Source organism: Emydura macquarii, unplaced genomic scaffold (genome assembly GCF_026122565.2).
Source record: "Emydura macquarii macquarii isolate MOO-44397 ecotype Brisbane River unplaced genomic scaffold, CSIRO-AGI_Emac_v2 contig_2680, whole genome shotgun sequence".
Taxonomy (NCBI): domain Eukaryota; kingdom Metazoa; phylum Chordata; order Testudines; family Chelidae; genus Emydura; species Emydura macquarii.
This window is the reverse complement of record NW_027132817.1, coordinates 1,692,550-1,720,179: the sequence shown is the minus strand read 5'-3', so window position 1 is coordinate 1,720,179 and position 27,630 is coordinate 1,692,550. Positions and strand designations below refer to the sequence as shown.

General features: G+C 38.8%; 1 protein-coding gene across 3 annotated transcripts in view; it reads left to right on the top strand.

Annotated features, from left to right (window-relative positions):
• COL21A1 (collagen type XXI alpha 1 chain) overlaps positions 1-27,630 on the top strand; it is a 118,688-nt gene that overhangs the window by 51,139 nt on the left and 39,919 nt on the right. For all 3 annotated transcript variants that reach the window (XM_067565488.1, XM_067565487.1, XM_067565486.1), the window contains 2 exons: positions 26,298-26,342; positions 27,191-27,244. In XM_067565488.1, coding sequence (XP_067421589.1) covers positions 26,298-26,342; positions 27,191-27,244 — 99 coding nt within the window. The remainder of the gene's footprint in view (positions 1-26,297; positions 26,343-27,190; positions 27,245-27,630) is intronic.

Below are 27,630 nucleotides of genomic sequence, written 5' to 3'. Positions count from 1 at the left end.
CAGAAGCAGGCTGGGGAAGGAAAGAAGCTGGTTGAGGTGGGAGTGGGGGCTGGAGAGGGCTCAGAGACTGGACACGAAGGATGGTGGGTAGGGAGTACGTGAGGCTGGGGTGGGAGCTTCAGGGACCACTCAGGGGATTGCCGGGGAGGCCATGCCATCCTTTGTGCCCCTGCACAAGCAGATGTAGCAGGACCTGGTCGGGCTCTTACCAGTTGGGCGGTCCAGTAGGGCTCAGGGCCCACGAGTCACAGCTCCATGGTTTGGCTGGAGAAGAGTTTGAATTAGGGCCCTGACTGCTGCAGAGTGAGCACACGACACCCTGATTGGAGGGGCAGCGCATAATGGAGAGGCTCCTATTTCCCTTTCTCCCAGATGTCGCTGCTTGCCCTCCCCAAATGTTCCTCTGCGCCCCACAAAAGGCATGCCCCACTTTTTTGGCAAAACTGATCAGTTGGCAAGAGCAAACAGGACAAATGCCCAGTTTTGCCAAAAAAGTCAGGATGTGAGGGACAGGGCTTAAAAAGAGGACTGTCCTGGCCAAAATGGGACAGATGGTCCCTAAACGTTTTACATCACACTCCCCCTTACTCCTGTCTGCACCCATGACCCCTGCCCCGGGCTGGGAGCGGGACCGTGGTAGGGGTCTGGGGCCGAGGCTGGGATCAGGGGCCGCAGTCAGGGCTGGGGGCTGAGGGTGGCAGTGGAGTGGGGTCTGGAGACTAGAGTTGGAGCTGATACTGTGGCTGGGATCACAGCCAGGGCAGGGGCTGTGGTGAGGGGTCCGGGCCGGGAGCCGAGCAGCCATGGCTGGGTGCTCGGGCCAAGACTGCAACTGGCAGTCGAGGCCAGGAGCTGAGGCGGGGAGACTGGGATCCAAGGCCAGGCACTGGGGCAAGGGACCGGGACCAGGTCTGTGGCTGCGGGGTCGGGACCGGAGCAGAGCTCGAGGCAGAGCAAGGCTGGGTGGCACTTCCTCCCACCCTCTGCATGGGTGCTGGCCTGTGCCCTGCCACATACCCCCAAAGGTTCCTCCAGACCCCCCTGAGGGGCATACCCCACAGTTTGGGGACCTCAGCCCTACACATACTACCTCACTCCCATTCAACCAATGAATACAGGTAACAGATGCTATGTCTTCATCTGCTGTTCTGCTCATTCTCCACCCAGTGGTTCCAGCCAGCTACAGCTATAACATTGTGCAGCCAACACAACAGTTTAGGGTAGGGTGGGGATAGGATCTTTACTCCTTCCTGTTTCTTCTGTTTCACCTTGTCATTGCTAGATACAGTCTAGCCCTTTGCTTTTGACAAGTACAATCTCATCATTCCCTTCTGCTCGAGGAAATTACTGCAGCACACAGCTACAAAATAAACGAATTCCAGGGGGTGCAGTGGTTACAGCCACATACCTTGGGTGCAAAGTGAGGCTGAGCTGACAGCCAACTGCTTCTAGCGTCTGAGAGGTGTGGTTATCTTCTATACACTACACACACTGGAGCATTACTGCTTTTATTAATCACTGCATCTGAGTGGGCAAAAGTAGTTTGTAAAACTAAGTATTTCCAAGTGATGTGCTTGTTTTCTCATAGTAGCAATAGTAGGACCTTAAGCTAGCCAAATATGCTGCCTCCTTGGTCTTGCCCATTTTATGAAAAAAAAAGTAGCCTTGAGTACATACAGAATTATCAAGGCTGCCCACTTTCTCAGAGAAGTAGGTGGAAGGCAGCGTAGGTGAAAGTAATCATGAAATGATAAGAGTTTATGATTCTGAGAATGGTAGGAGGGAAAACAGCAGAATAAAGACAATGGACTTCAAATTTTAGCAAACTTTAGAATTGGTAGGTAAGATCATGTGGGAAGCAAGTCTAAGGGAATTCAGGAGACTTGGCAGTTTTTAGAGACATATGATTAAGGGCAAAAGAGCAAACTCTCCAAATGTATGGGAAAGATAGGAAGGATGGTAAGAGACCAGGAGATCTTCATTGACCTGAAACTCAAAACCAGAGTTATACACAACGTGGAAACCAGTCAGATCATGAAGGATATATATATATATCTAAACCAACACAAGCATGTATGTACAAAATAAAGAAAACATTTTACAAATGTGTGAGAAGCAAGAGGAAGACCAAGGACGGGGATAGGTCCATTACTCAAGGAAGAGGGAAAGACGATGACAAAAAAGACAGCAATGGTTTTAATGTTTGTGACACCCTGTGTCTGAAAAAAACACCCCCAAAGCCCTATATTCACTAATGTCATATCATTATATGTTCTGTACAAAGTACGCCTTGTTTGGTATTTTTTAAGTCTTGATCTGCTAAACATTAATATCCTGTTGGACTGTATATGCTACCATAATATGTGACGTTAAAATGTTGTTGTAACTGCTAGTAGAACATGTTATGAAGTGGGAATCAAACCAGCTTTTCAGGTACAACAATGAAGTGGACAGATGTGCTAAGAGGTGTGTGAAGGTGCTCACTTCTGAGTTTTTTTATATGCTGCTTCTTCTGGTTTCCATGAAATTATAGGAAAACACACCTCTTTCAGGCTTGTTTATATTCAAGCCTGGTGGCTGTCACTCTTTCATTGTCTCCATGCCTTTATGGGTAGCCTCTTCATCCTATGAATTCATAGTTTATTAATATGCCTATGCATTAGGGTTGTATTTATTTCTTGATAGTTATATTTCCTTTATTTTTGTGGCAGGAGAACATCTTTAAGTTTAGAGTTTTAACTCTTTCTTTTATTCAGTCCAAACACTCCTGTTCTCTTTATAAAAGTTAGCTCTCAAAATAGTCTTTTTAAATTAAATTCTTAAAGAGTGTCTTTAATCTTAAATGGTCATCAAAATGTATTGTCTTTTCTTTTTATCAGTCTTTGGAGAGGTGATTCTTGTCTTTATGAGTTTGGAGAGGTTTGTTTGAGCAGTTTGAGTAATTAATAATTCCCTATTAACAAAAATATTCTATACTTATGTGGCTTCTTATGTTGGTAATTAATTTAGCATCGATTGACCTTGCCATAATGATACACCAAACATTGTACTATTGATATAACAATTATATGAGGCAGTTGTTATGTGTAGGTTTCAATGCAAATGCAAAATATTTCCTTATGCTGTCCTAAGCATTTGAGAAACACAAAGGCTTTTACCTTCATTGGAAACATGAGTTGAAAGTAATATCTTTTGTAAAACTTTTCCCATCATAAATGTTCTCCAAATATAAAGAATGAAGACTTCAGTCTGTTTACAAAATAAATCAATTTCAGTACGAATATTCTTAATGAGGGTTTAAACTCAGGTTTTTCTTTGAAAAGAAAAACAGGTAGTGTGGGGAGGGAAGTACAGGCCTACTTTACCTCTGTATTTATTACTCTGATAACACAATCCTGCATTCCTTTTTCTAAATCATGAATGTTTTAGACTGTTGGTGTTTCTTGATCCCATGTTCCTAAGAGTTACAATTGTTTGTTATAGCAATTAAACTTCTATTAAATATTTAAAATATAACACAAATTTCAGTAACCAATACACTTTTTAAACATAGCAGAAAGGAAAATGGCATAAAGTTAAAACAAGGTCAAGTTTAAAATGCAGCTGTCTGCTGAAATTTCTAGGGGTCACAAACATGGTGTATGGCCAAGGAGGTGAGCTTCTTGAAGTTTGGTTGTCCTTGGGAGATAGAGCAGAAACCTTCTGAAATTTCTTTAACCACCCTGAACATTTTCTGACATAACTAAGTAGCTATTATTATATGTTTAAGCTTCCTGGCTATAATGTACTTGTATGTTCAGATATTAACATTTTTCAATGTACAGTGAAGCTGCAAACAAGTTTGCAACAACCAAAAAGTTATAATAATTTTATTAATATCATTTTTGCATCTACTGAGGTCACTCTCTCACATGGATTTCCAAATTTTCTCTCTCAGTAAGTGGTTTAAGTGTTGCAATCCTCTTGGCATCATGTGAAGACCAAAGCTTTAGTGTCAGTGTTCTAAAGTTGTTGGATATTTCACAGCCTATGCAAATTTAGTGCACTCTACAGACCGGCTCCACAAGGTGCTGTAATTATTCATTCTGAGTTGAGGTTTCTGGGAAAAGTGCTAACTTATGCCTAAGAAGTTGGGAACCTATAAAGTTATTGCTCTCTTTATAAAGGAATGTATGAAGCTGACTTACAGGCAGTCTTAGAAAAAGCATCGTCTACCAGTCAAAATGTAGGTGGGAATCCAAAAATTCCTAAATTCTAGTCACTGTTCTGATACTGACTTTTACCCAGCCCAACAAAACAATTTGATCGGGTTTGTACCCTACACAGACCTTGACAAGATTAATGAGGGCTTGAGAGGCCAATTATGTTATCTGGAGGGTGGAATGGCTTAATTAGAGATGAAGCCCAGCTGGGAGAGGAGCTCAGTAGTGATTATAAAGGCAAAAACAATGGGAGTTCTGTAGCACTTTAAAGACTAACAAATTTAATTTCAGCAGTCATAAGCTTTCGTGGGCTTCAGCCCACTTCCTCAGATGCAGTTGGTAGAAATAATACAGCAAATATTGGCAACATATATAGGAGGCAACATATATATATGAAGCCCACGAAAGCTTATGCCTGCTGAAATTAAATTTGTTAGTCTTTAAAGTGCTACAGAACTCTCGTTGTTTTTGCTGTATACAGACTAACGCGGCCACCCCTCTGGAACTCTTCTGCATTATAAAGGCAGCAATTTGAGAGTAGAAAAAGGTTGCCAGTAGAAAGGGACTAGAGAAGTTGTGAGGACAAAGCCTAGGGAGAGAGTTGGCCCTGGAATCCCCTCGTGAGTGGGGAAGTCTGGCAGGAGTCCAGGAAAGAGAGAGCAGCCACTGGGATTGGAGCAGGGTCCATTGAAAAGCTGTGATAAAAGGGCAGGATTTGGACTACCAGGGAGAGACCCTTTAGTAGAGAAACCGAGTAGCAGAAATGAATAAGAGTTCAAGCCTGAGGAGGGTAGTGTGATAGACTGACAAGAGGCATACACTATTGGGCCCTCATCCTGAACCACAGAAGTCAATGAAGTTTTAACGAATAAGGTCAAATTCTTCCCTCTGTTACACTGATGGAGTGTTGTAAGACTGGGCAGACTATGTGCCTTTTCCCCATAGTTTTTAAATGTTGTATACAACTTCTGGTCACTTACATTTGAATTCTTACTCTGATATCTTATAGTTGGTTATTTTTAACAATTTTTCAAAATAGTTTTGTATCAGTCTGTCTTGTTGTCTTCAGTCTGACGAATAATATAGTTCATTCCATAATCTGTTTTTATCAGATTTTCTTGCTGTTAAGAAAATAAACTTCAGAAGGATCCCGTAGGGGAATAGGTGATCCAGAAACTTCTGGAATTTGTCAGAATATCCTTACCTGTTCTATTTCCAGCTGTTTTAGCTGATCTAGGGCCTTCTAAAACAAATAGAACATTACAATGTGCAGAAAAGATGCTGTCCACATCTGGCATTTAGTAAAGACTAGTTGACATATGCAGTGGTCACACTTACATTAAGGGTTCATTATTAACACCTTATAAATGGTTAAAAAATTATTTGCAGATGTTATAGGCATCTTAGAAACATGAATAGCATGCATTGTAAGTGGTTATAGGCACTTTAGGAGGAGCATGTCACTAAAAAGTGTTATAAGTGGTTAAAATCTACCTATTGACCTCAAGGATTCTATTACAATTCATAACCACTCATTAAAACATCTATTTTCTTCAAATTTCTTACTTTTTTGTACTTGTCACTCTGTTTCTTTATGAAAATCAATAAAAAAGATGAAAATCTATTAATAATTAATACTTTAAGGGAACATTTATAAATAGTTTATTACGTAAAACGTGATCATTGCAGTCATGCAAGGGTTTGGTTTTATAAATCCCAAGAAATAAATGTTTAAAAACACTTCACAAACAATTTAAAGCACATTATATGTTAGAATATACAGTCCTAGTAATTCCATTCACCGAGTTACAGATGTCTTCTGTTATTTAATTATTTGTATTACATTAGCGATCTCAATCTGCTAGGCTCTGCCCTCATATAAAATAAATCCTTGCTGTGAAAAGTTTAGTCCAATGATTAAATAGTTTATCAAACCACAGGATAGTCCAGCCATGGAAAACAGTTTAAGAGTTAAGGGAGATACTTATGCCAGTTCTCTTCCACTTCTACCAGACTGGGATGTTCCCCTGGGCTTTTCTCTTGCTCCAGAATCTCCTCCTCCCGCTACCCAGGCTGTTGGTTTTTGGCCCATCTCCCCATTCCCAGGGAGCTTCTGCAGAACTTTTGGCTCTCTGCACCCTGTCTCAGTCATTGAGAGTCCTAGGCCTGCTCTCTCTGGCCCTTTCCTGACTCAGCAAATCTTCTTCCCTGTAGTGCCAGGTGCCTTCTCTTAAACCCAACTGGGGTTAGCTCATCAGTCACAGGCGTACTGGCTTCTTCCATGTTAAAGGGCCAGTGCCACCTAATAACACTGTGCTTAAGTGTTTGGTGCATTGGGGCTAGGGAGTCCTCTTGATCATCTGTCTAGACTATTCTCGCAAATATCACTATTTGTTTATCCTTCTCAGTAATGGGATTTGGTTAATAATGGCATTGCAGTTTAGAGATGGCTGGGACCTTTTTGCTGAAATTTTTTTTCATTGGAAGATATCAAGTAATTGAAATTGAAATTTTTCACAGGATAGGGCTGGTTTCTCAGGTCCAGGATCACATTTCTGGGAGAGAGACAAATATCCCCAGAATAGCCAAACCCCAATAGTTGTGAATTCATCTGGATTGTGGAAGACTGAGGTTCAAGTCCCTACTCTATCTGATTTGGAATAGGGACTTGAACCTGCATCTCCCACATCCCACATGAGCACCCTGACCCCCCGGGATATTCTCCTTCTCTCACACACATCTGTGAAAACATTTGAAAGGTCTCAGTTTCATCCCTGTGCAGAACAAGAAAATGTTTTCAAATCTGAAATTTTCAAAGGATGTGAGAACCGTTTCCCACCCAGCGTTAATTACACTATCTCATTGTACAGATATTCTCTCTATTATTTGGACACTCTTTGTAACTGATCTATGTTATTTTTTTTAAAAATAGTGAAAAATATTCCGTTCACCACAACAGATAATAATTTTAAAGTATTTTTGATTTATTATTTCAGGATATTTTAAGCTTCTGATAAACAGATAAGCTTTGTAACAGTTCAGCCAACGTAATACTCCTTAGGCTGCAAAAAAGAAGCCCTGAAAAGTTATTGAAACTAATTACCCACACTGTGGGTGCTGAGAGTTCATCCACCTACACACTGCTATGAATACTTAATCAGAACTTTCTGAAATCCTGCATCTCAGCTTGAAATGCAAATGATTATAGAATGTTTTAGAGAGACAAGGTGGGTGAGGTAATATCTTTTATGAGACCAGCTTCTGTTGGTGAGAGAGACAAGCTTTTGAGCTATTCTTTAGCTCTATGTAACTTGAAAGCTTGTGCTTCTTGCCAACAGAAGTTGGTTCAATGAAAGATATTACTTCACCCACCTTGTCTCTCTAATATCCTGGGACCCACAATGCTATGACAACACTGTATACAGAATGTTTTGAGATTTACAAAATCATATTTATATATTTTTTAAAAGTCAGATTCTGCTATGAACAAGTATCTGTGACCCAAGTTAAAAATGCAGAATGGATGAAGGGGTGCTTAAATTACTCTTTATTTTCCACTTTAGAATACCGAATTGAGTAGAGTTACAGTGGTGGTAAGCGAGAAAAGAATCAAATCCATAGAGTAATATACTATCTTAGTGTTTGATTTGTGAAAGTACTCAGCATTGGACTAAATGTGCTGTCATTGATATCAGTAGGAATAAAATTAGATCAATGCTGAGCACTTTTGAAAATCCCACCCATGAAGTCCAAACCATTCCTCCAGTTGGATATACTTGAACAAGCTTGGACTGTTATCTGCCTTTTGTTGAATTGCGCTGACATCCATGATTTTTGTGCCAGGAAAATCAATGTTCATATTCCCAGTAAACAATGTTTGACATCTGCTGATTAATCTAGTAACATAGAAACCTCAATGTATTATTCATACCTTACAACTTACTCAGTAACGATCTCAGTTTGCAAATCCACCAGTAATGTTTGAATAATATTTTACAGTGGCTTTCAACCGTTTTTCATTTGTGGACCCCTAAAAACTTTCAAATGGAGGTGTGAAAATTATGAAAATCTTAGACATAGACTGTGAACTCGCAGTCCATATGGTCCGCAGACCATAGGTTGAAAACCACTGTTCTTTAGTAATGACAGTCTTTCACAAACCCCTTAGACATTGTCTGTGGACCCCCTCGCCCCAAGGGGCCACGGATACAGGTTGAAAACCACTGCTATGTTAGAAATGATTTGTTAAACAAAATGGATTCCATACGTTCCTCAACAGAAACATTATGCTTTGCACCAGAGAAGCAAAAATAGTCTGGCAGTGCCACAAGTACAGCACATAAATGGATAGCTCTGTGCATGAAATCGAACCACCAACGCATCTCACAAACCCTGCCAGACTGCAATACCATCATATACTTTTGGCCTCACTCAGTCACAATGTACCTTTTCTCAACTAACATACATATCAGAAGGCAATGAAGCAGCATTCTTAACGTTTGTGAGGAAGCTTGTGATGCTTCCAGGACAGCTGTGGGTCGATCAGTGAGGACGCTGCCTGGAAAAGGAAAGTGTCACGTGGGTTGTGGAGGTAAGTGATTGTTCCTTAAATACTGGGTGTTTTTGCCAGTAAAATATGCTGATAACTCATACATTCATCCAAACCACTACTCATTAATTAAATCATGATAGAGAAAATGTAACACACTGTAAAGCCCAGTCCTCAAGTCCCTTTCTTGTACTTTTCGGACTCATACAAAGCCATGAACAGAGATGACACAGCTATAGTGCTCTATGCTCTGGCTCATTGGGGATAAAATAGTATGATGTAGTGGTTGCTTTGTTTGGTCCTGCTGTCTCTTTGTATCTCATCAGTCAATTGTGTCTTCTTCCTTTCACAGAAGGAATGACTATTCATGGTGGGATTATGGAGGCTAACATGCTGTCCCGCTTTAATGCATGAATAATATCGCAACTTTACTTAGCTTTTACTGGACTAAGAAGTCACATGTCTGCATTCTGGGTGAGGAGCTACAGGTAAGTGAGATTCCAGAAATCTATGTTTTATATTTAGATATTTTGCAGCTAGTCAAACAACCTCTATCATTTGTGTAAACAATGCTTGTTTGTAATCATGTTTCAAATATAGGGTATGATGCACCTCCATTTTAGTGTGTGCTGCGGGAATAAAAACAATTGATAATAAATAAACTGACATTTACAGAGAACCTTTCGTCCAAAAATCCCAGAACACACAACAAATTCAAAATCTCACTATAAAGTAGATAAACCAAGAATGACTCCATCTATCACTGTAATGTAGCCACTTCTAGGATGCACAGCAACTATGCACATCAACACTATCAGTAGGATAGAAGTATGATGAGCATGGACTACATTAGGCCACATTGTTTATTTTTGTAGTCACACACACATGCACAGGAATAGGTATGAGGTGAATCTAATACCTTGTGAATGAATGTGCTTCAGCTGGCAAGTCAGTTAATATTGTACTCACTGTGACCTTTTCTCTTTGTTAGGAGTTAGAGGATGAAGCCTAGAAGATCAAGATAGATCTGGATGCCTTGGCATTTGTATTTCAAAGTGATAACTATGAAACTTGAAATATTTGTCAGAAAATTAAATTACATTTTTTATACTATGTACAATTTTAGAAATAAATGTATATATTCATTCTGTAACCCTATTTTGTTTCTTTACCCTACTTAAGTCTGTAAACCATGTTTGATGATAAAGCTGAATTTTTAAAATTATGTCACTGATAATTTTGTTCATCATGATGTAGCACATTAAAAGACAAATTTTCAAAACATGATTTCTATGTTAGTTTATAATTTTCAAATATTTTCACTTTTGTGTGCGCATAGTAAAATTTACATATACAAATCAAACAGAAATGGGTTTTCCGTACATAAATGCACCATTTGTTTTCAGGTTTGGAAGGGGCACCAACATGCCCTACAAGTGATTTGTGTGTGCAGTGTTATGTATCAGCATAAGAGATGTGACCAAATTTTCAAAGAGGCGAAGTATTTTCTTATATGTATTCAAATCTGCTCATAGTCATTCAGCCATAAAACTATATTAATTATTAATTTGGCATGATAGGCAGTCATGGTGTTTTACATACAGATAAGAAATCTATAACTGAGGACAATTAAAATCTAGTAAGAAATCACAAAATAGCAGAGAGAGGAATAGAGGAAGGAATAGAATTACAAATTAGGGAGAGAAGAAAGCACGGACCCAAGAGGACCTTTTACATTCTATTCCGTATTAATGAATTGCTGCCATTGAGCTGTTGTTTTTTCAAATTTAGGACCAAATTCAGCATAGTCATGCAGTGCAGGGTTGAGGAGAGCACACCAAGAACCTCCCTCCTGTTCCTTGCACAGGCCATATAGAACTGTATGCCCTGCATAAGCATGGTCTGTTCTGCCCATATGTCCCTTTGGGTGAACAGTGCTCCAAGCAGAGTGGAGAGGAGATGTTTCTATTGGTTGCCTTCTCTCCGTGGCCCACACAGCTATGCCATGTAAAAGGCACACAGCCTCTGCACATCTAGCAGTTCCAGAAGTTACTTTGCCTTCATGGTGCAGAATACCTCCCTCTGCTTCCTTTAGGCAGGTTCAGTTCTCATGTGCCCCTGCAAGACACAATCAAGCCTTTAAATAAATCTCTCTCTCTCATGCCTGAAACAAATTGAAAAATTAAACAGTATAAATCATCAGGACCAGATGGTATCCACCCAAGGAACACAAATGTGAAATTGCAGAACTACTAACTGTGGTATGTAACCTATCATTTAAATCAGCTTCTGTATCAGATGACTGGAGGACGCCAATTTTTGTGACGCCAATATTTTAAAAAAAGGCTCCAGAGGCAATCCCAGCAATTACAGGCTGGTAACCCTAATTTTGGTACCAGGCAAATTAGTTGAAACTATAGTAAAGAACAGAATGATCAGATGTGTAGATGAACATGATTTGTTGGGGAAGAGAATGTGTTTTTTGTAAAGGGAAAACATGTCACACCAATCTACTAGAATTCTTTGAGGGGATTAACAAGCATGTGGACAAGGGTGATCCAATAGATACAGTGTACTTAGATTTTCAGAAAGCCCTTGACAAGGTCCCTCACCAAAGGCTCTCAAGCAAAGTAAGCTGTTATGGGATAAGATGGAAGGTCCTCTCCTGAATCAGGTAATTGGTTAAAAGATAGGAAACAAAGGGTAGTAATAAATGGTCAGTTTTCAGAATGCAGAGAGGTTAATATTGGTGTCCCCCAGAGCTCTGTACTGGGACCAATAAATTCAACATATTCATAAATGATCTGGGAAAAGGGGTAAAGAGTGAGGTGGCAAAATTTGCAGATGATATAAAACTACTCAAGATAGTTAAGTCCAAAGAAAACTATGAAGAATTACGAGGGGATCTCACAAAACTGAGTGCCTGGGTAACAAAATGGCAGATGAAATTAAACACTGATAAATGCAAAGTAATGCACATTGGAAAACATAATCCCAACTATACATATAAAATGATGAGGTCTACATGAGCTGTTACCACTCAAGAAAGAGATCTTGGAGTCATTGTGGATAGTTCTCTGAAAACATCCACTCAATGTGCAGCGGCAGTCAATAAGCTAACAGAATGTAGGGAATCATTAGGAAAGGGATAGATAATAAGACAGAAAATATCATATTGCCTCTTTACAAATCCATGGTATGCCCACATCTTGAATACTGTGTGCAGATCTGGTCACCCCATCTCAAAAAAGAGGTATTGGAATGAGAAAAGGTACAGAAAAGGGCAACAAAAAGAATTAGGGGTTTGGAAAAGCTTCTATATGAGGAGAGGTTAATAAGACAGGGGCTTTTCATCTTGGAAAAGAGACGACTTAGAATGGATATGATAGAGGTCTATAAAATCATGACTGGTGTGAAGAAAGTCAATAAGAAAGTGTTATTTACTCCTTCTAAAAACACCAAATGAAATTAATAGGCAGCAGGTTTAAAATGAACAAAAGGAAGTATTTATTTACATAACACATAGTCAACCTTTGGAACTCCTTGCTAGAGGGCGTTATGAAGGCCAAGACTATAACGATTCAAAAAAGAACTAGATAAGTTCATGGAGGATAGGTCCATCAATGGCTATTAACCAGGATAGGCAGGGATTGCTGTTTGCCAGAGACTGGGAATGGCCGCCAGAATGAATCACTTGATAATTAATTGTTCTATTCATTCCCTCTGAAGAATTTGGCATTGGCCACTGTCGGAAGACAGGATACTGGTCTGGATGTACCATTGGTCTGACCCCGTATGGCCGTTCTTATAAACTCAGTGTTACTTAGCTATGGCAAAAATACATTTCAAAGATGCATCTGCATTAGAGAGCGCCATCAGACTATGTACTTGTCTTCTGAGCAGTGGTTGTGATACCACAAACATACAAAGTAGTATGAATTGGACCCAAATAGTAGTGCTCATTAGGGGGCAGAGTTTCACCTGCATCCATGCTCTGCTCGATACATTGGATTGTGGTGACGATGATGTGTCAAGATGCTAGTTACAGTTCATTGGTGTGCATTTCCATATGCCATTAGAGGATCAGAGGAATCGTGTACTCTCCCGATCCTCTCCATGATCCTTTCATCCCCAACACTGTGTGCCAGGGAATATGCTGTCTCTCGGTTTAGGAGCCATTTAAGCTAATGGAGACTTCACCACTGAAGGCTAGCTATGGCTAGAATCAGTGCACAAGAACTGGGGTCTAAATTTATGATGCTGTCCCAAAACTGAAAGCCCAGTTAAGATGTGGACAGATGAGTCAGTCACCATCATTAGATGGAGTGATATTTAAATATTTAGTATTCCAGCTGATTCTATCTACATTGTATAGTTATGGTCTACGTTTCTTAACTTGTACAATAGTTTTAGAGTCAGATACTCAGTCCCAAGACACAGAGGGGGCTTAACTGCTTTAAGGCAGCTTTGAAGCAATGTCAGAAGTGAAAAGGATGGCATAGCCAGACCTATGCCACTACCTCTTCTTCAACCAGCAAATGGGGCATGTTGGGGGACACGATGTGCTGCCAAAATCCTGGCCAGGAATGTGGTTCCATGGGGACCCTGATCCAACAGTTTAAGTCACAGCTGCCTTAAGGGTAGTGGCTGAGAAAAGTGATGTAAAAACCACCGCTGTCCTTCCCAGGATCACCAGTGTGGCTATCCCACTGTCTATAATCTCTAAAATGACATATGAATATGAGGAAGGAGTAAGAAATTAGGAAGAAGTGAAGCAAAAAAGATTGAATTGTTGTGAACACAAGGAATCCTTTTTGCATATGTACCCATTAATATCCATCTAAGGATTGGAAACAAAAGCCTAACACTTGCTGGCAAGTTACCCCTGCTATGTCATTTCACGTAAGTTTGTTTTGTTATGCAAAATCAGAAATCTGATGGATTATGTGTCTTTGTTGCCACAAGTGGAAATTCCAGTTGAAAATTGTAAATGGTTCCAACTGGCAACCAGGTTTTGGAACAAAGCAATGAGTTTCTTGTTATATTGTTTCAAAGTGCCCATCAGTAAAAACCAACACAAATCTTTTGAAGTTTTCTAACAGAGTCTACCGGAATTTCCATTAGGAACATTTGAATTGCACAAGATAAATGGCAGTATACAGACATTTTATATGAATCAGAAAAGATATTGTGACGTTAAATGACAGCAAGATCCAAATTGTACCCCGACTTTCAGCCCATACAATAGCAATTGACCAAATTCTTATCTCAGTTGTACTGGCATAAATCATTTACATGCTAATACATTTTAGAAATTCTGGACTGATGTAAGATTGATGACAGAATTTCTTTGAGAGGGAGAGGCTTATATAAAAGCTCCATGTACTTCATATTCCTGCTCTTTGGACCAGAGGAAGTGAAATTGCATAGATATTATTGTTACTGTTATTTATTTGTTCAGTGCTGATAATTTAATCAACACTGAACAAGACACAAAATGAAGATAGTGCCTGCTCCCATAGAGCTTACAACCTGAAATAGAGAGATTGTTTCTTTCTCTAACTTCCTTTGGAGCACTGACGTGTCACAGCTTTGTTTCCCGGTGTTAGCGTCCCTGTTTGCTCCTCTTTTCCGGCACTGGCTTCCCATGGGTCTCTCCAGACAATCTGGCCACTGTTGGTGCTAGATCCTTCTTAGTAGCTCCTGATATCTAGAACAAACTTCCTTAGGGCAGGGTGGGGCATGTTATTGTTAGTATTAAAAATAAATGTATTACTGGCTTAGATAGTGTATTAGCAATTTTTGCAGAGTAAATGCCTGCTTTAGGCTTTTTGTAGTTAGTTTTTCAGTTCTGAAGCCCTTATGCATGGCAAAACTCTGGCTAAAAATTAGTGGGTGTCTTGCTTAGGTAAAGGAGGGTTTGTTCTCAAACTTGTTATCTAGGAAATCTTTCGTAGGTGCGCACAGCTACTGTAGTTTTAAATCTATTTTCTAAAAATATCTTCTTAAATCAGAAATTGCATTTTTTTACAGAAGCAAAGGTAAATCCATTTTTGCCTGTGTGATCTAAAATCTGGTTTAATTAAAAGCATCTGGTAAGGTTATAAATACTGTGGTAGTATAGCACAACAAAAGCTGTGACATTTGCTAACAAAACTAAGTCTGCATTTTGGATTTGCAGTGTATATCACTGGACTGGATAGCTTCATTGAGAAGCATGCTGGGTCCAAGATTTGTTATGTTTCAGAGAGCTGAGTATTTAATACCAACAGCCAATGCCTGACTAAGGCTGTAACGATATGGCACTTAAGAAACCAAATTTTGCTCTGGAGTGAAAAAGTACATAGTGCCCTTCAGTCAAGATGGAATTTCACTGAGGCATCAACAAATTATGTAGTCCAGGACAACCATGTTCTGCCCCCTTCATATATATTAGACTAAGTTACTACTAGGAGATGCAGAAACTTATCAACAATTTACACCAGCTGAGGATATGGCTCACTATCATAATGAACCCTTTCTGGACTTCAGTTTTATTAGCAAATTGAAAAAACATATCAAAGCATAAACTTTCTCTCCAGACTTGGGAGTCCCTGATGTTTTTTTCTTTCCTATTCCCTCATTCCTTCTTCCCTCAAGAAATGCTCCAGTTTCTCTCCTGTCCTCTAATTGACACGCTCGAACAGTCAGCAGGAGGCAGCAGAAATTACTTCTGTTAGTGTTCTAGTGCTTGAGCTATGGATGGATGTCTGGAGAAGAGATGGGGCATTAGAAACTATGACCTTGTTACAAGTCCTGTTTGTTTATTATATAAGCCTTTTGTCCACTAGAGAACCTTGTAAATTGAAGTGATGTTCCTCTGTCTTCTCTTTAGTGAGTACAATGCCAGTTGTTTTCTTCTTTTTTCATAGTTTAACTTTCAGAGCCCAATTACTTTTGTATTGGTTTCAAGAATAGCTGACACATAATGACAGCAACTTGACCATCTGATAGTAGAATAATGTAGTTCTCATGTCTGATTTCCAACTTTTAGGTTATACAGTTATCATGCCCTATGTTGTTGCAATGAATGAAATACTAGCCACCGTGTTGCATTAGGAATGCTTTGTGATTATATTTATAATTGTCCACCTGCCAATGGTAGTATTTCAAAAGATTTTGTAACTCTGAGCGTCAGGATGCCTCCCACTTTTTTGCTTCTTACTTTGAAGTGGCTTTTTTGTGGGAAAACTTCTTAATATATTTTTCCCATATTTTTTTCCCTTTACCGATTCCCCCATCTGAAAACATATCAACTACTCAGTAGCAAGGACCACATCGAATTTCTTTTACATATATTTATTCTGCTGTTTCCAATGCACAAAAAAAACCTCTCCTAGTGCTTTTCCAGATCTTCTTTTATCCAAATTAATTTCATACCCCCCCATTCCATTTGGATAATCAAAATTTTGCTGTAGTCGTATGTTTTATCCAATCTGCCCTTGTATTCTTATCCAAAATATGACTTCACTTGACCTTCTTTCCACATTCCCTGTAATTCTCAAATGCATCATCGAGGACTTCTGGGAAAGAGGAATTATTCACAAAGAATCACATTTCACAGGTGCTTAGATGCTGCAGTTAAGATGGCCAACTGGGCATCTAGGTGAGTCCTATGAGAGTCTTTTTTGTTCTAATTTATGTGTTTGCCTTTCTGTATCTGCACACTGCTTGGGATGCAAAATTCTCAACATTCAACTGAACAATTCAATTGAAACACAGGGCTGTGAAATCATCTGCAGTAAATAAATCCTTTAACAATAGTCAATTTTGTGTTGCTTAGCCTAACATTTCACCAGCTGTCCCTGATGTAATGATACATATAAACAGAACTATTAAGATACTGTCACAGTTAGAGCCATTGTTGGCAATCTCAACAGACAGGCTTGCTGAGACAGAACAACCCACTAGAACTCTTTAGTGCGTTGGTGAGAGATTGTAGCAAAGCTTGCATTGCTTCCACTCATACTGTGTGTGTAGTACGGAGAGAACACTTCAGTTTTGTAATTGAGGGATTGACTACAGTGTAAGCATCCTTCAATAGAAGTCTCCAGATAAATGTTTTCTGCATTTATGTTGGAAGACCTTTAAAAATAGATGTGATTGATAATGAAGTTGAATAGAATTATCAAACGAACTTTAAGACACAGTCTCATCAGAAAAAGTCTGTTATGAAAGGAGATCATGTGTCCATGTGCTGTCTTTGGCAGCAAAAAATTACATTGGTCAGCACTGCTGGCAATATTCTATAATGGCAATGGAGCCTCTGCCAGATTTTGCTCTTTGATTTTTGCAGAGAACTTTTTCAGAAGTACATGGTGCAATTTTAAACTACTAGTTAGCGCCCTATTTTGCTGGCTTTTAAGCATTTTCTTCATTCAAGATGTCTCATTATTAAATAGACAATAATGGTCTCCTGTTAAATTTCTGCTTGAAAGCACAATGATCGTATTTCAATCTTGGAATGCGTTTATCTCAAACATTTGTGTTTTTATTGAAAGAATGGATAGTTTGAAAAATTGTTCCTTGATGGATTGACTTAGACAATATTTATTAAATGTGTGACATTTATAACATTTTAGAATCATAGAATATTAGAGTTGGAAGGGACCTCAGGAGGTCATCTAGTCCAACCCCCTGCTCAAAGCAGGACTAACCTCAACTATATCATCCCAGCCAGGGCTTTGTCAAGCCTCAGCTTAAAAATCTCTAAAGATGCAAATTCACCACCTCCCTAGGTAACCCATTCCAGTGCTTCACCACCCTCCTAGTGAAAAACTTTTTCCTAATGTCCAACCTAGACCTCCCCAACTGCAACTTGAGACTGTTGTTCCTTGTTCTGTCATCTGCCACCACCGAGAACAGCCTAGCTCCATCCTCCCTGGAACCCCCTTTCAGGTAGTTAAAGGCTGCTATCAAATCCCCCTTCATTCTTCTCTTTTGCAGACTAAACAAGCCCAGTTTCCTTAGCTTCTCCTCATAAGTCCTGTGCTCCAGCCCCCTTATCATTTTTGTTGCCCTCCGCTGTACTCTCTCCAACTTGTCTACATCCTTTTTGTAGTGGGGGGCCCAAAACTGGACACAATACTCTAAATGCGGCCTTACCAATGCCGAATAGAGGGGAATAATCACTTCCCGCGACCTGCTGGCAGTGCCCCTCCTAAAGCAGCCCAATATGCTATTGGCCTTCTTGACAACCAGGGCACACTGCTGACTCATATCCAGCTTTTTATCCACTGTTACCCCCTGGTTAGATGTACAGGATATAAAAAGGAAGTCTGTTTAAGGCTGTGTGCCAATATAGCGCAGAAATGGAAGTTCCTTGAATAGACTTTGCCTCAACATCAGTCTAGCATCCTGTAAGGAGGTGAGCTCCATCCATGCCCTCTGATGGCCAAAAAATCATTCAGGATCTCCAGTGAATGGCATCTCCTCCTTATATATTTATATTCCCACCACCAACCCCAATACAGTCTTGTGCAGCGAAGTATTTACAGTGGTTTCTTGTCCCATCCCACAGGGCCAGAGAGGAAGAGCAGCATCCCTGCCTCGGGATTTCAATACAGTCTCAGCTCACTCACCCACTTCCTTCCTGTGTTGTCTTTTATAGCCCTTAGCTGATGGTTCATCTAGCCCCTCCCCCCGAGCAATCAGCTAATTAGCTTCATATTTCCCAACCAGCCTTCTCCAGAGGAACTAATTGATTGCCTAAGTGATTAGAGGGTTGGCTGACTTGTTAGCCGCCAGCACTCTGTCACACATCTCTTCAGTGTTTTCAGTTTGGTTGCAAAATGTTTGTTCCTGCTGGTGAAGCAGTGTTATCTTTGGAGACTTTTCCATAGGGTCTTTCCTTCTTCTAGCAGTAAAAGTTTTATGGGGAATTAATGCATTACCCATAAACTAAATATTTCCATCCCCGACAGGGAGGGAGAAATATATGGTACTAGCTACTGCCACTAAAGAACAAAGAAAGAGAGCCGTCCTAGGCTCAATATTGGGCAAAGGAAAGACTGAGGATGTTAAATGACTAGTAACAAGATGGAGAGACCCATGGGGTAGAAAAGGTTAATTAGAAATGGAGTAGTTTCTCGGGAAAAAGTTATGTTCTCTCCTGTTATTCAGAAGCATAGAGTTTGGCATAATGAGACATAAATGTGGTTATATTATTGGTTATAAAAAGTGGGGGAAAAATGGATTTTAAATTAAGCTCTTGCCCTAACCAAAATAGCTTGGACCTACTTCATTTGAATAAATAAGATTGCAGGCAACTCCCTTAATGGGGACATATTAAGAGCTGCATGGAAAAAAACCTAGCCATATGATCTGATCCAAAACTAAAAATAGGCAATTTGTGATTAATGAAGAGCTGCAAACCGATTTTTCAAGGACTGGAAAACCATGGGGGGGGGGGGGGGTTTGGGTTTTTTTTGCAGTTAAATCCATTACATTTGCCAGATATTATCAAAGAACAGAAGATTCATTTAAATTGGCAGATAATTGGGATAGAATGATCCATTTATTTTAAGGAAAAAATATATGAGAATTAAAGCTCATTGTGATAATGGAAACCAAACCGATAAATGATACAGGAAATCACACAATTTGGTACATACAAATTTTTTATGAATGTTTTAATTAAGAAAGAATATGCATCTATAATTACGAGCTTACCAAGAATCTCTTCAGATGCCTACCCTTTTATTGAAAAACAAAATGCTTCTATTAAAAGAATTTGTCTTAATATTTTGATATATTTTATCTTTCCAATTGTAACATTTTTCTGCTAGCTGGTGGGCAGAAAGTACCAATATACTAATCAAAATATTTTTTGAATGAATCCTCAGGAAAATATGGCAACAAGACATAAGACAACTGGTAACTTTCTCAGTTAAGGATGTAGGCCCTTGGTCCTGCTGTTAGTTTTATGCAGGTTGGACCCATGCTCACATCGAGTCCCAGTGAAGCAAATGGGGCTCCCTAGGTTTGCATGGGGTCCGCCCGGGCCAATCAGAGTCATATTGTAAAATGTTCTAGCCTACTGATTAGAGATTCTGTGCCTAATCCATTTTGCGCTCAGAGCCAGTGTAGTGTACACTGCCAGTTCCAGGGTAGTCAGTGGCAAAACTCCCATTTATTTTAATGATTAGGCACTTAGTTTGCTGATTGCTCTTTTAATGGACCATTAGATAGTGTGCTATCTACTACTGTGCAAGTTCTCTAAGTGGTGGATCACTCATTTAGAAACAAAAATCGGTAATGCTTCAAATATTATTATGTATTCATTCTATATATTGTATTAGTTTTTGGAAACCCCTATCAAAAACCCATTGTGCTAAGTACCATGCCAACAAGTGAAACAGACAATTTCTTCTCCAGAGACCTAACAATGTAGGATTATAACAAGATGGAAACAGATGGGAAGGACTGCAACATTTGCACAAACTAGTAGTCTCAATCTCTTTAGTCATAGGTGGCTGCCAACCTCATTAGTGTCTGATGACAGTAATTTCTAGGCACCATGGAAGAGAGAGGTGGTAAGGATAGATATAAATCCCCAATTCAGAAAGAGCCTTAAGCACATGCATAATTTAAAACACATAAATAAGTCGTTGAAGTCAATGGACTGCTTACACGGTTGAAGTTACACATGGGCTTAAGTCCTTTGCTGAATCAAGATCTAAGAGACGATAAGGAAGTGGCTTTATACATTTTTATGGGGAGTTCTTTCCATGTAAAAAAGATGACCTGGAAGAAAACATGAGGGTACTCGTAGGAAAAGCAGACAAGTGGACAATCAAGGCGACATTTCTGGAAGAGTGAAGGCAGAAGGTCAGTCTTGCAATAAAAGATAGATGGATAGATAGAAAAAGGATAATTAAATGGTGAATGGACTGACGGAAGAAAACAAGAAGCTTGTGCTTCATGCAGAGGGAAAGGGGGAGTGAGTGGAGAGATACAAAAAGGAGGTAAGATGATCAAACTGATGGGCAGGCATACAACTAATTAAAGCTCAATAAGCTTTAAGATTTCTTTGAGTTTTAGTTATAATAGATCGAAATAGAAATTTTATTGGGATAGTGATAGTAAAATGAACTGTTAAATTCTGACAGTAAAATAAAAGTTTTCTGATTAGAGGAAGAAAAGAGAAAATTAAACTAGTGAGTTGCCTATCTTTTTTCATGTATTACTGACAAAACATTGCACAAGAGAGTTAATTTTGCAAAGGACATCCCCAAAGGCCATTTTTTAATAGGCTAGTGAATCACAAATTATTCCGTAGCGTTCATTCTCTCACTCCCAGTGGGTGGCAATTTTCCCATTTGTAGTGATTCCAAACATTGTGTTTCCCTTAGTGAAAAATTGCATGCAGGGTCTGTTTTATATTAACTTCTGACAGGCATTCATTATAGTTCTAGTTAATACAGCCTTTACAGAAACAGTTACATTTTTATTTTACAAATAGAATTAAACTAGTTTTGTCGTCTCACACTTTAAAGTAGTATTGTATCTTTTGATCATTACAGTAAGGTTGTTTACTTAACATTATGTCATACTCTCTCAAATATAACTTCCTATTATAAGTGGTTTATTAGTCAGGTTCTGAAGTTTTGTGTTGCATAGGAAGTATCAGTTTAGAAGTGAATTTTTAACACTTCCAAAACTTGGTTTGGCTTTTAACCTAGAAGTTAAAGAGAAAATATAGGATGTCTGAGAGGCTTTTAAAACATTCTCCTGTGGGTAGGTTCCAGTAATTTCGATTGGCATGAACACAGGTTATGCATGAATAGGGAAACAATAGAGTGAGAATAGATAAGGAAATAAAGATTAAATTAAATTTTCTAGGCTTTTGGGACTCAGTTCTACAGAAATTAGACTTTGTAGCTGCTGGACCATGGAAGTTATATGGGAAAATAATTATTGTGGGGAAAGCCCCTTTCTTCACCGGTCATTACATGCCAGATTAGCCATTTCATACTGTTCCCTATGTGCCAATCAGTATGTGGTGAATGACTTTGTGGAGCTCCACTCAGCTTCCTCAGGGAATCCCTGGGGCAGACTAATGTGAGGGGCAGATTCATTCTAAACTGAATAAATGTCAGTAAGCCAAATAAAGATTACGTATCTGGTCCTGTGCCCACTGAAGTCAGTGGCAAAAATCTCATTGACTTCAGGGGTACAGAATTAACTTTACATGAGCTATGTCTGAATGAGGTTTATTTTCTTGTAATCTTTCATTGCCATTGATGTGGACGTAAAAGCAAAAGACAGGTATAAATGGATCCCTTCAGCCAAGAAAGTTTTAAAAGAGGAAATAAGCAGGGCATTGAGGTTTTTCTTTTGTTTAAATGTTCATGTCTTTATGTATGAGAGAGAGAGATTATTGAATCTGAATGAATACAACCTGGAACACCTTTAGTATGCTCCTTTCTTGCTGATAATATTTTGGCAGCCAGTTTCACATCCTGTGGCAAGATGTTCAGTTGAGAGGCCCCTACCAAACAGTTCAGAACTCGCTGGTCTGTTTCCCTGCAAAATTCTGTGTGGCAGTGAGGAAGAGGTATCCTCTGAAAAGGAAGAGAGAAATCAAGGGGCCTGCTCAGAAAAATCTTTTAGAGAGTGAGCAGTACTTCCTTTGAGACATTCCTCCACTTCTTCTGTAGAGACATCAGAGCTTTGGGAAGTGGTGAGGAAATTCAAGGGGTGTTGTAAATTATTTGTGCCGGTCTCTGCATAAATCTCTTGTGTTTATCCCTTTTCAACCTACCATGTAATTACAAATGTACACAGTGTTGTAGCCATGTCAGTCCCAGGATATTAGAGAGTCAAGGTGGGTGAGGTAATATCTTTTGTTGCACTAACTTCTGTTGGTGAGAGAGACAAGCTTGTGTGATACACAGCTCTTCTTCAGGTCTGGGAAAGGTACTCAGAGGGCCACAGCTAAATACAAGATTGAACAGATACTTAGCATACGTAGTCATCACATATTCCAAGGGACCATTCTAGGTGAAGTGGCCCATTAACACCCCTGTAGTCATAGGACAAAAACATGGTCTTAATAAAGACACTGGATTTATGGTTTATCACAACAATCTGTTACCCACTAACTCCCCTTTTTTGTAGTAGGACTACAGGGGTGTTAACAACTATTCTCACACTCTGAAAATGTAAAAGACACCCCCTCACCCCCTCAAAAGCACAAACCAAAGTGTTATGCCAACACTCATTAATCCTCATATCTCCTCGATTATTTAAATAAGTATTCATTTATAGATGGGGGAATCAGACACAGAGAGGCTATGGGACTTTTCCAAGGCCACACAAGTCAGGGTTTTAGCCAGGATTAGGATTTAGGAATTTCTGGATCCACCTCATTCTCAATACACAAGACCTTGCTGCCTCTCAATATCTCACAGTAAATATCCTCTCCTTATAGGCATTTGGCCCGTCTACATCATTTTATGACTACTATAGTCTTATAAGACAGTTTACTAGTATAGCACATTTCATCCCTATCTGGGGATGTACTGTACTGGGAAACACTATCACCATCTTGTTAGCAAGAAATGGGTCCAAATATGGTTGTTGTGAATTTGGTTCTGGTATGAGTGTAAACAGATGATTAAGGGCCAGCTGCTTAAATTTGAGGCCTTAGCTTCCCTGATTGTGGAATTCAGCATTTTTGTGCAACGATGTCAGGTGAGGGTGTGATTATTGATTATTTCACACATATCTCATTGCTTAATCAGTATAAATATACAGTATAATACCCTATTTTCTTTTACTTCTGTTTGGCAATTGTTAAATTTACTTTTCACTCTTTCCTTTGAAATATATATTTTGGATGTTACTTAGATTCAATCTTATCAGATTAATTATAAACTGGAAAAAAAATGAATGATTGACTCTGGAAATGATTCTGGAAGCAATTAGGTGTGATTTTGAATGAGAAACCTTCTCACCAATTTAGCTACACTTTTTTTTTCCCCCTAGGTTTAGTGGATTTTACTTTTTATTTTATATTCCATTCTTTTTGTTCTCAGGATTAAATTAAATCCACATGCACATCATCATTTTAACCTAATCAGTGGTTAGAACCTGTTATTACTGTCTCCATAAATTTTTGTTCAGACCCTTATTAGTGGATTAAGAGTAAAATTTTCTTATCAGATCCATGTAATTTTTTTTTTTTTGAATTTTGGAATAAGTTGTTTGATTGAAGGGGTAACATCTTTGCTATCCTTCAAGAAATCATGGTCGATATATCCTCTGTGTTTTTGCTGGCAGATTAACAAAGTGCTGTGTGTTTTGCATAAAAATTTACTCCTTTCTGGAGAAAAAGCAAAAGAAACAAAAGCAACAAAATGCCAAGAACCATTTTAGTGGTCTGTATTACTGAACATGTGACCCTGGAATAATTAACTCCTGCACTGAACCTCCTTATATTACCAACATTGTTTTGTTTCTTTGTATATTATAGTAGCTCCCAGAGGTCCCAATTAGGATTGGGTCAGCATTATGTTAGTTGTTGTACAAACACATATGAAGATATTCTCCCTGCCCTGAAGATTGTGTAGACAAGTAGCCAAAAGGAAGCCAACATGAGTTTTTGTCCATCTTTACAATAAATATAATCCTGTTGCTGGAAAAATCCTCTGATGGGTAGTCAAATACATGTAATATATTATGTTAATAAAGTACAGATATTCAGAACTCATGGACAGGACTAATCCCGCCTACATTTATTTAAAATCATGCCTGGTTATGGAACTCTTACAGCCTAGATCCAGTAGGTCTAATATGCTTTTGGAATACTGAAATATCTTGGAAAGAAGACTTATATTACTCAACATGAGCAAGGTAGTGGAATCAGGCTTTTAGTATCTAGTCAGCTACATTTCTAAATATTGTGTTCATTGCTTTCTCCTGTAATTGATACCAAAAGTTAGAACCTTGATGACTAGTTGAAGCCCACAATGTGTCATTATTAAATAGAGCATGAAGATAATTCTGTTAGATGGAATCTATATTCGCTAAAACTACTAAACTATAGTTTAAGTGTAGAGTAAACTATAGAACAATTACAATTCTAAAGTTCATTGGCCCAGTGCCTGTTCACATGCTGATGTTACACTAGTGTAATTCCACTGATTACAACGGAGTTATTCTTGATCTACATGAGTGAAGTGGAGATCAGAATCATGCCCATAGCATGGACCCAAATGCACTACCTTGGTGCTGTGTTAGGCATGTCATGAAATCTGGATATGATTTGCTTTATCACTTTATCCTAGCCTTCCCATCATTATTTTTGGTTTCCAATGATGACAACATAATGCTAAGGAAAGAGTTTAATATTCTCAGAATCAGTAGATCTTCTTTAATAACAATTTAAAGGAACTTATGTCAATGTGTTTAAATGGAAGAGGTTTTACCTATGTGTGTCTGGGATGTCTCGCCACTTTCTTCCACTGCAACCTATTAAGTTAAATATTGGACAAAATAATGAACCAAATTTGCAATTGACTTACATAGTGTAACTGAGAACAAGATTTGGTCCACTAAAGCTGTAACTGAGATCAGAATTTGGCTGACTGTATGTGTGAGAGTTTGTTTCCAGGATTGATTTGGGTATTCTTTCATTCATTATAACACTTTGGGCTAAGTCCATGTAAAAATGCAATCAAGTTGACCAACCTTAGTTACTGATTGTGGCTTAAAGCCAGCAGAAGCCCCACAGCCATATCTGAGAGCAGAAATTGGGACACAAAAACAATCATTTCCAATGTCCCTCAGAATCTGATCACTACAAGCTAGACAGGAAAATAAGATTTGCTGTGCTAGATCAGACCATTTATCCATCATATTTGATGTCCTAGCTCTGGGCAGTAGTCAGTAGATAATGCTTTCTTGAAAGGTGAAATGAACCTAGATAATTGTGCAGTATTTATCTCTCTGGCAAACTTTTTAAGTCCTAAAGCATGAGATTACATTTACCCTTATTTTAGCAGGCATAACTACAAATGATAGAATTACAAAAGAAAATATTTTGCATGAAATTACAATTTTTGTTACCACAAAGTGTTGACCATATAAACATGTCATGATGGATCTAAACAACAGCTGGTTTATTTGAAACTGTGACCATGCCAAAGTTGGCCTGTACATTCTGTAAATTGGAAATCTTATGGGTATTTACTTCTCTGCGTCGTCAGGATTTTCACTCCTCCATTCTGCTCTTGGTGGAGCAGAAATGGGGATATGACCCTGGCCATATGCACAATTGCAAGTACTGGCAGGAAAGTAAAGGGAGAGGCACTGGATTTTCTGTTTGTCTATATCCCCCAGAAGCATTAATTTGTATGTTTACTGGTTGTATCTTATTTTCTGGCTATGTTTCTAACCAAATCAAAAGAGAAATGTTAAACTTATGAAGCTTTTTAAAAAAATGTTTACATTATTTGGAGTAGTCATTTTATATATTTAAAAGTTCTTGTTTCTTCCCTTAGGGAATTCCTGGAATACCTGGAAGTCAGGGAGCAAAAGGACAAAAGGTATCCATAACAATTTAAGATACAGTTAAAATCGTGCAAATTTACCTTTTTTTGTCTGAATAAGGACTGAGTTAGTATTTTCGGATTTGAGGGGAAATTTTCAAAAGCATCATACGGGATCAGGTGACTGAAAAGTAAGGGGGATGAATTGGGAGGCTCCCAGATCCCAGGCTTCAGCCTGAGCCTGAATGTCTACACTGCAATTTTATAGCCCCGCAGGCCAAGCCCCACAAGCCCAAGTCTGCTGACACAGGCCAGCTGCAAGTGTTTTATTGCTGTGTAGACCTACCCTAAGAGAAAGAAAGGACAGGAAGTTATGCTGGGTGTTATTGATTGCCCATTCAGTCTCCAGGGTACTGCCCTGACCTGGGCCTTAGAGATGTTTTTCAGACTCCAAGTTTGGTTGCTCTGAAATAAGAACTTTATGAACTTGGTTAAACTGTCCCTGATCTGACCTGACCCCTAAGGGTAAGGGAGAAAGCCTATCTGCCTCCTAGACCAAAAAGAGGACAAGGAACTCTGCTGTCCGGGTTTCTTTTGGAGGCCTTCCCCAGAGGGGTATTTTTTTTCATAGTTTGGTTCTGGCCTTCCCTGTCTTGGATCCTGTACAGGGACTCATCTGTCTAAATCTTTTATGCACATTGCAAATCTTTTGATCTTTTTTTTTTTTTTTTTTTTTTGCATTCTGTGATTAGAACAATTTGTATGGGATTTAGAATGCTAACATGCAATTAATTGGAAAACACTTTGAAATCAATCCTGGTAAAACTAATCTGTAGAATGAGGGTTTTGAATCTAAATTTTTTTTACACAAATATTATATTTATTTGAGATGTTTTGAATTGTAGGGTGAAATCGGACCTTCAGGGCAACCAGGAGCAGAAGGATCACCAGGGGCATCTGTACGTTTGTACTCCTGATTCATTTAACCATTGCATTGTCTATATCTGGCTTTCTTGTGGGTATAAATAAAGGCTTATGGTAAAAATTGTTGACAGATTTTTAGGTGTGAGATAAAATTAAGCAAAATGATGAAAATTTGCAATATATTCTTGATGATCTACTCTTCCATTTTCCTGTGTCTGTTTTTTACACAAATTATGCACCTTGTTAATAATCCAAACCTTACAATGTCTGGAAATTGGATCTAGTCTGTTCCCTACTTTTGAAGGTTCAAGTATTTATACTTTTGCAAAGCTGGAAAGCTTGCTTGCCTGATTAATTGAATGATTGTTCTCAGCATAAATATGCATATTGTATTACTCGGGCCCAGTCTTGTACTCACAGC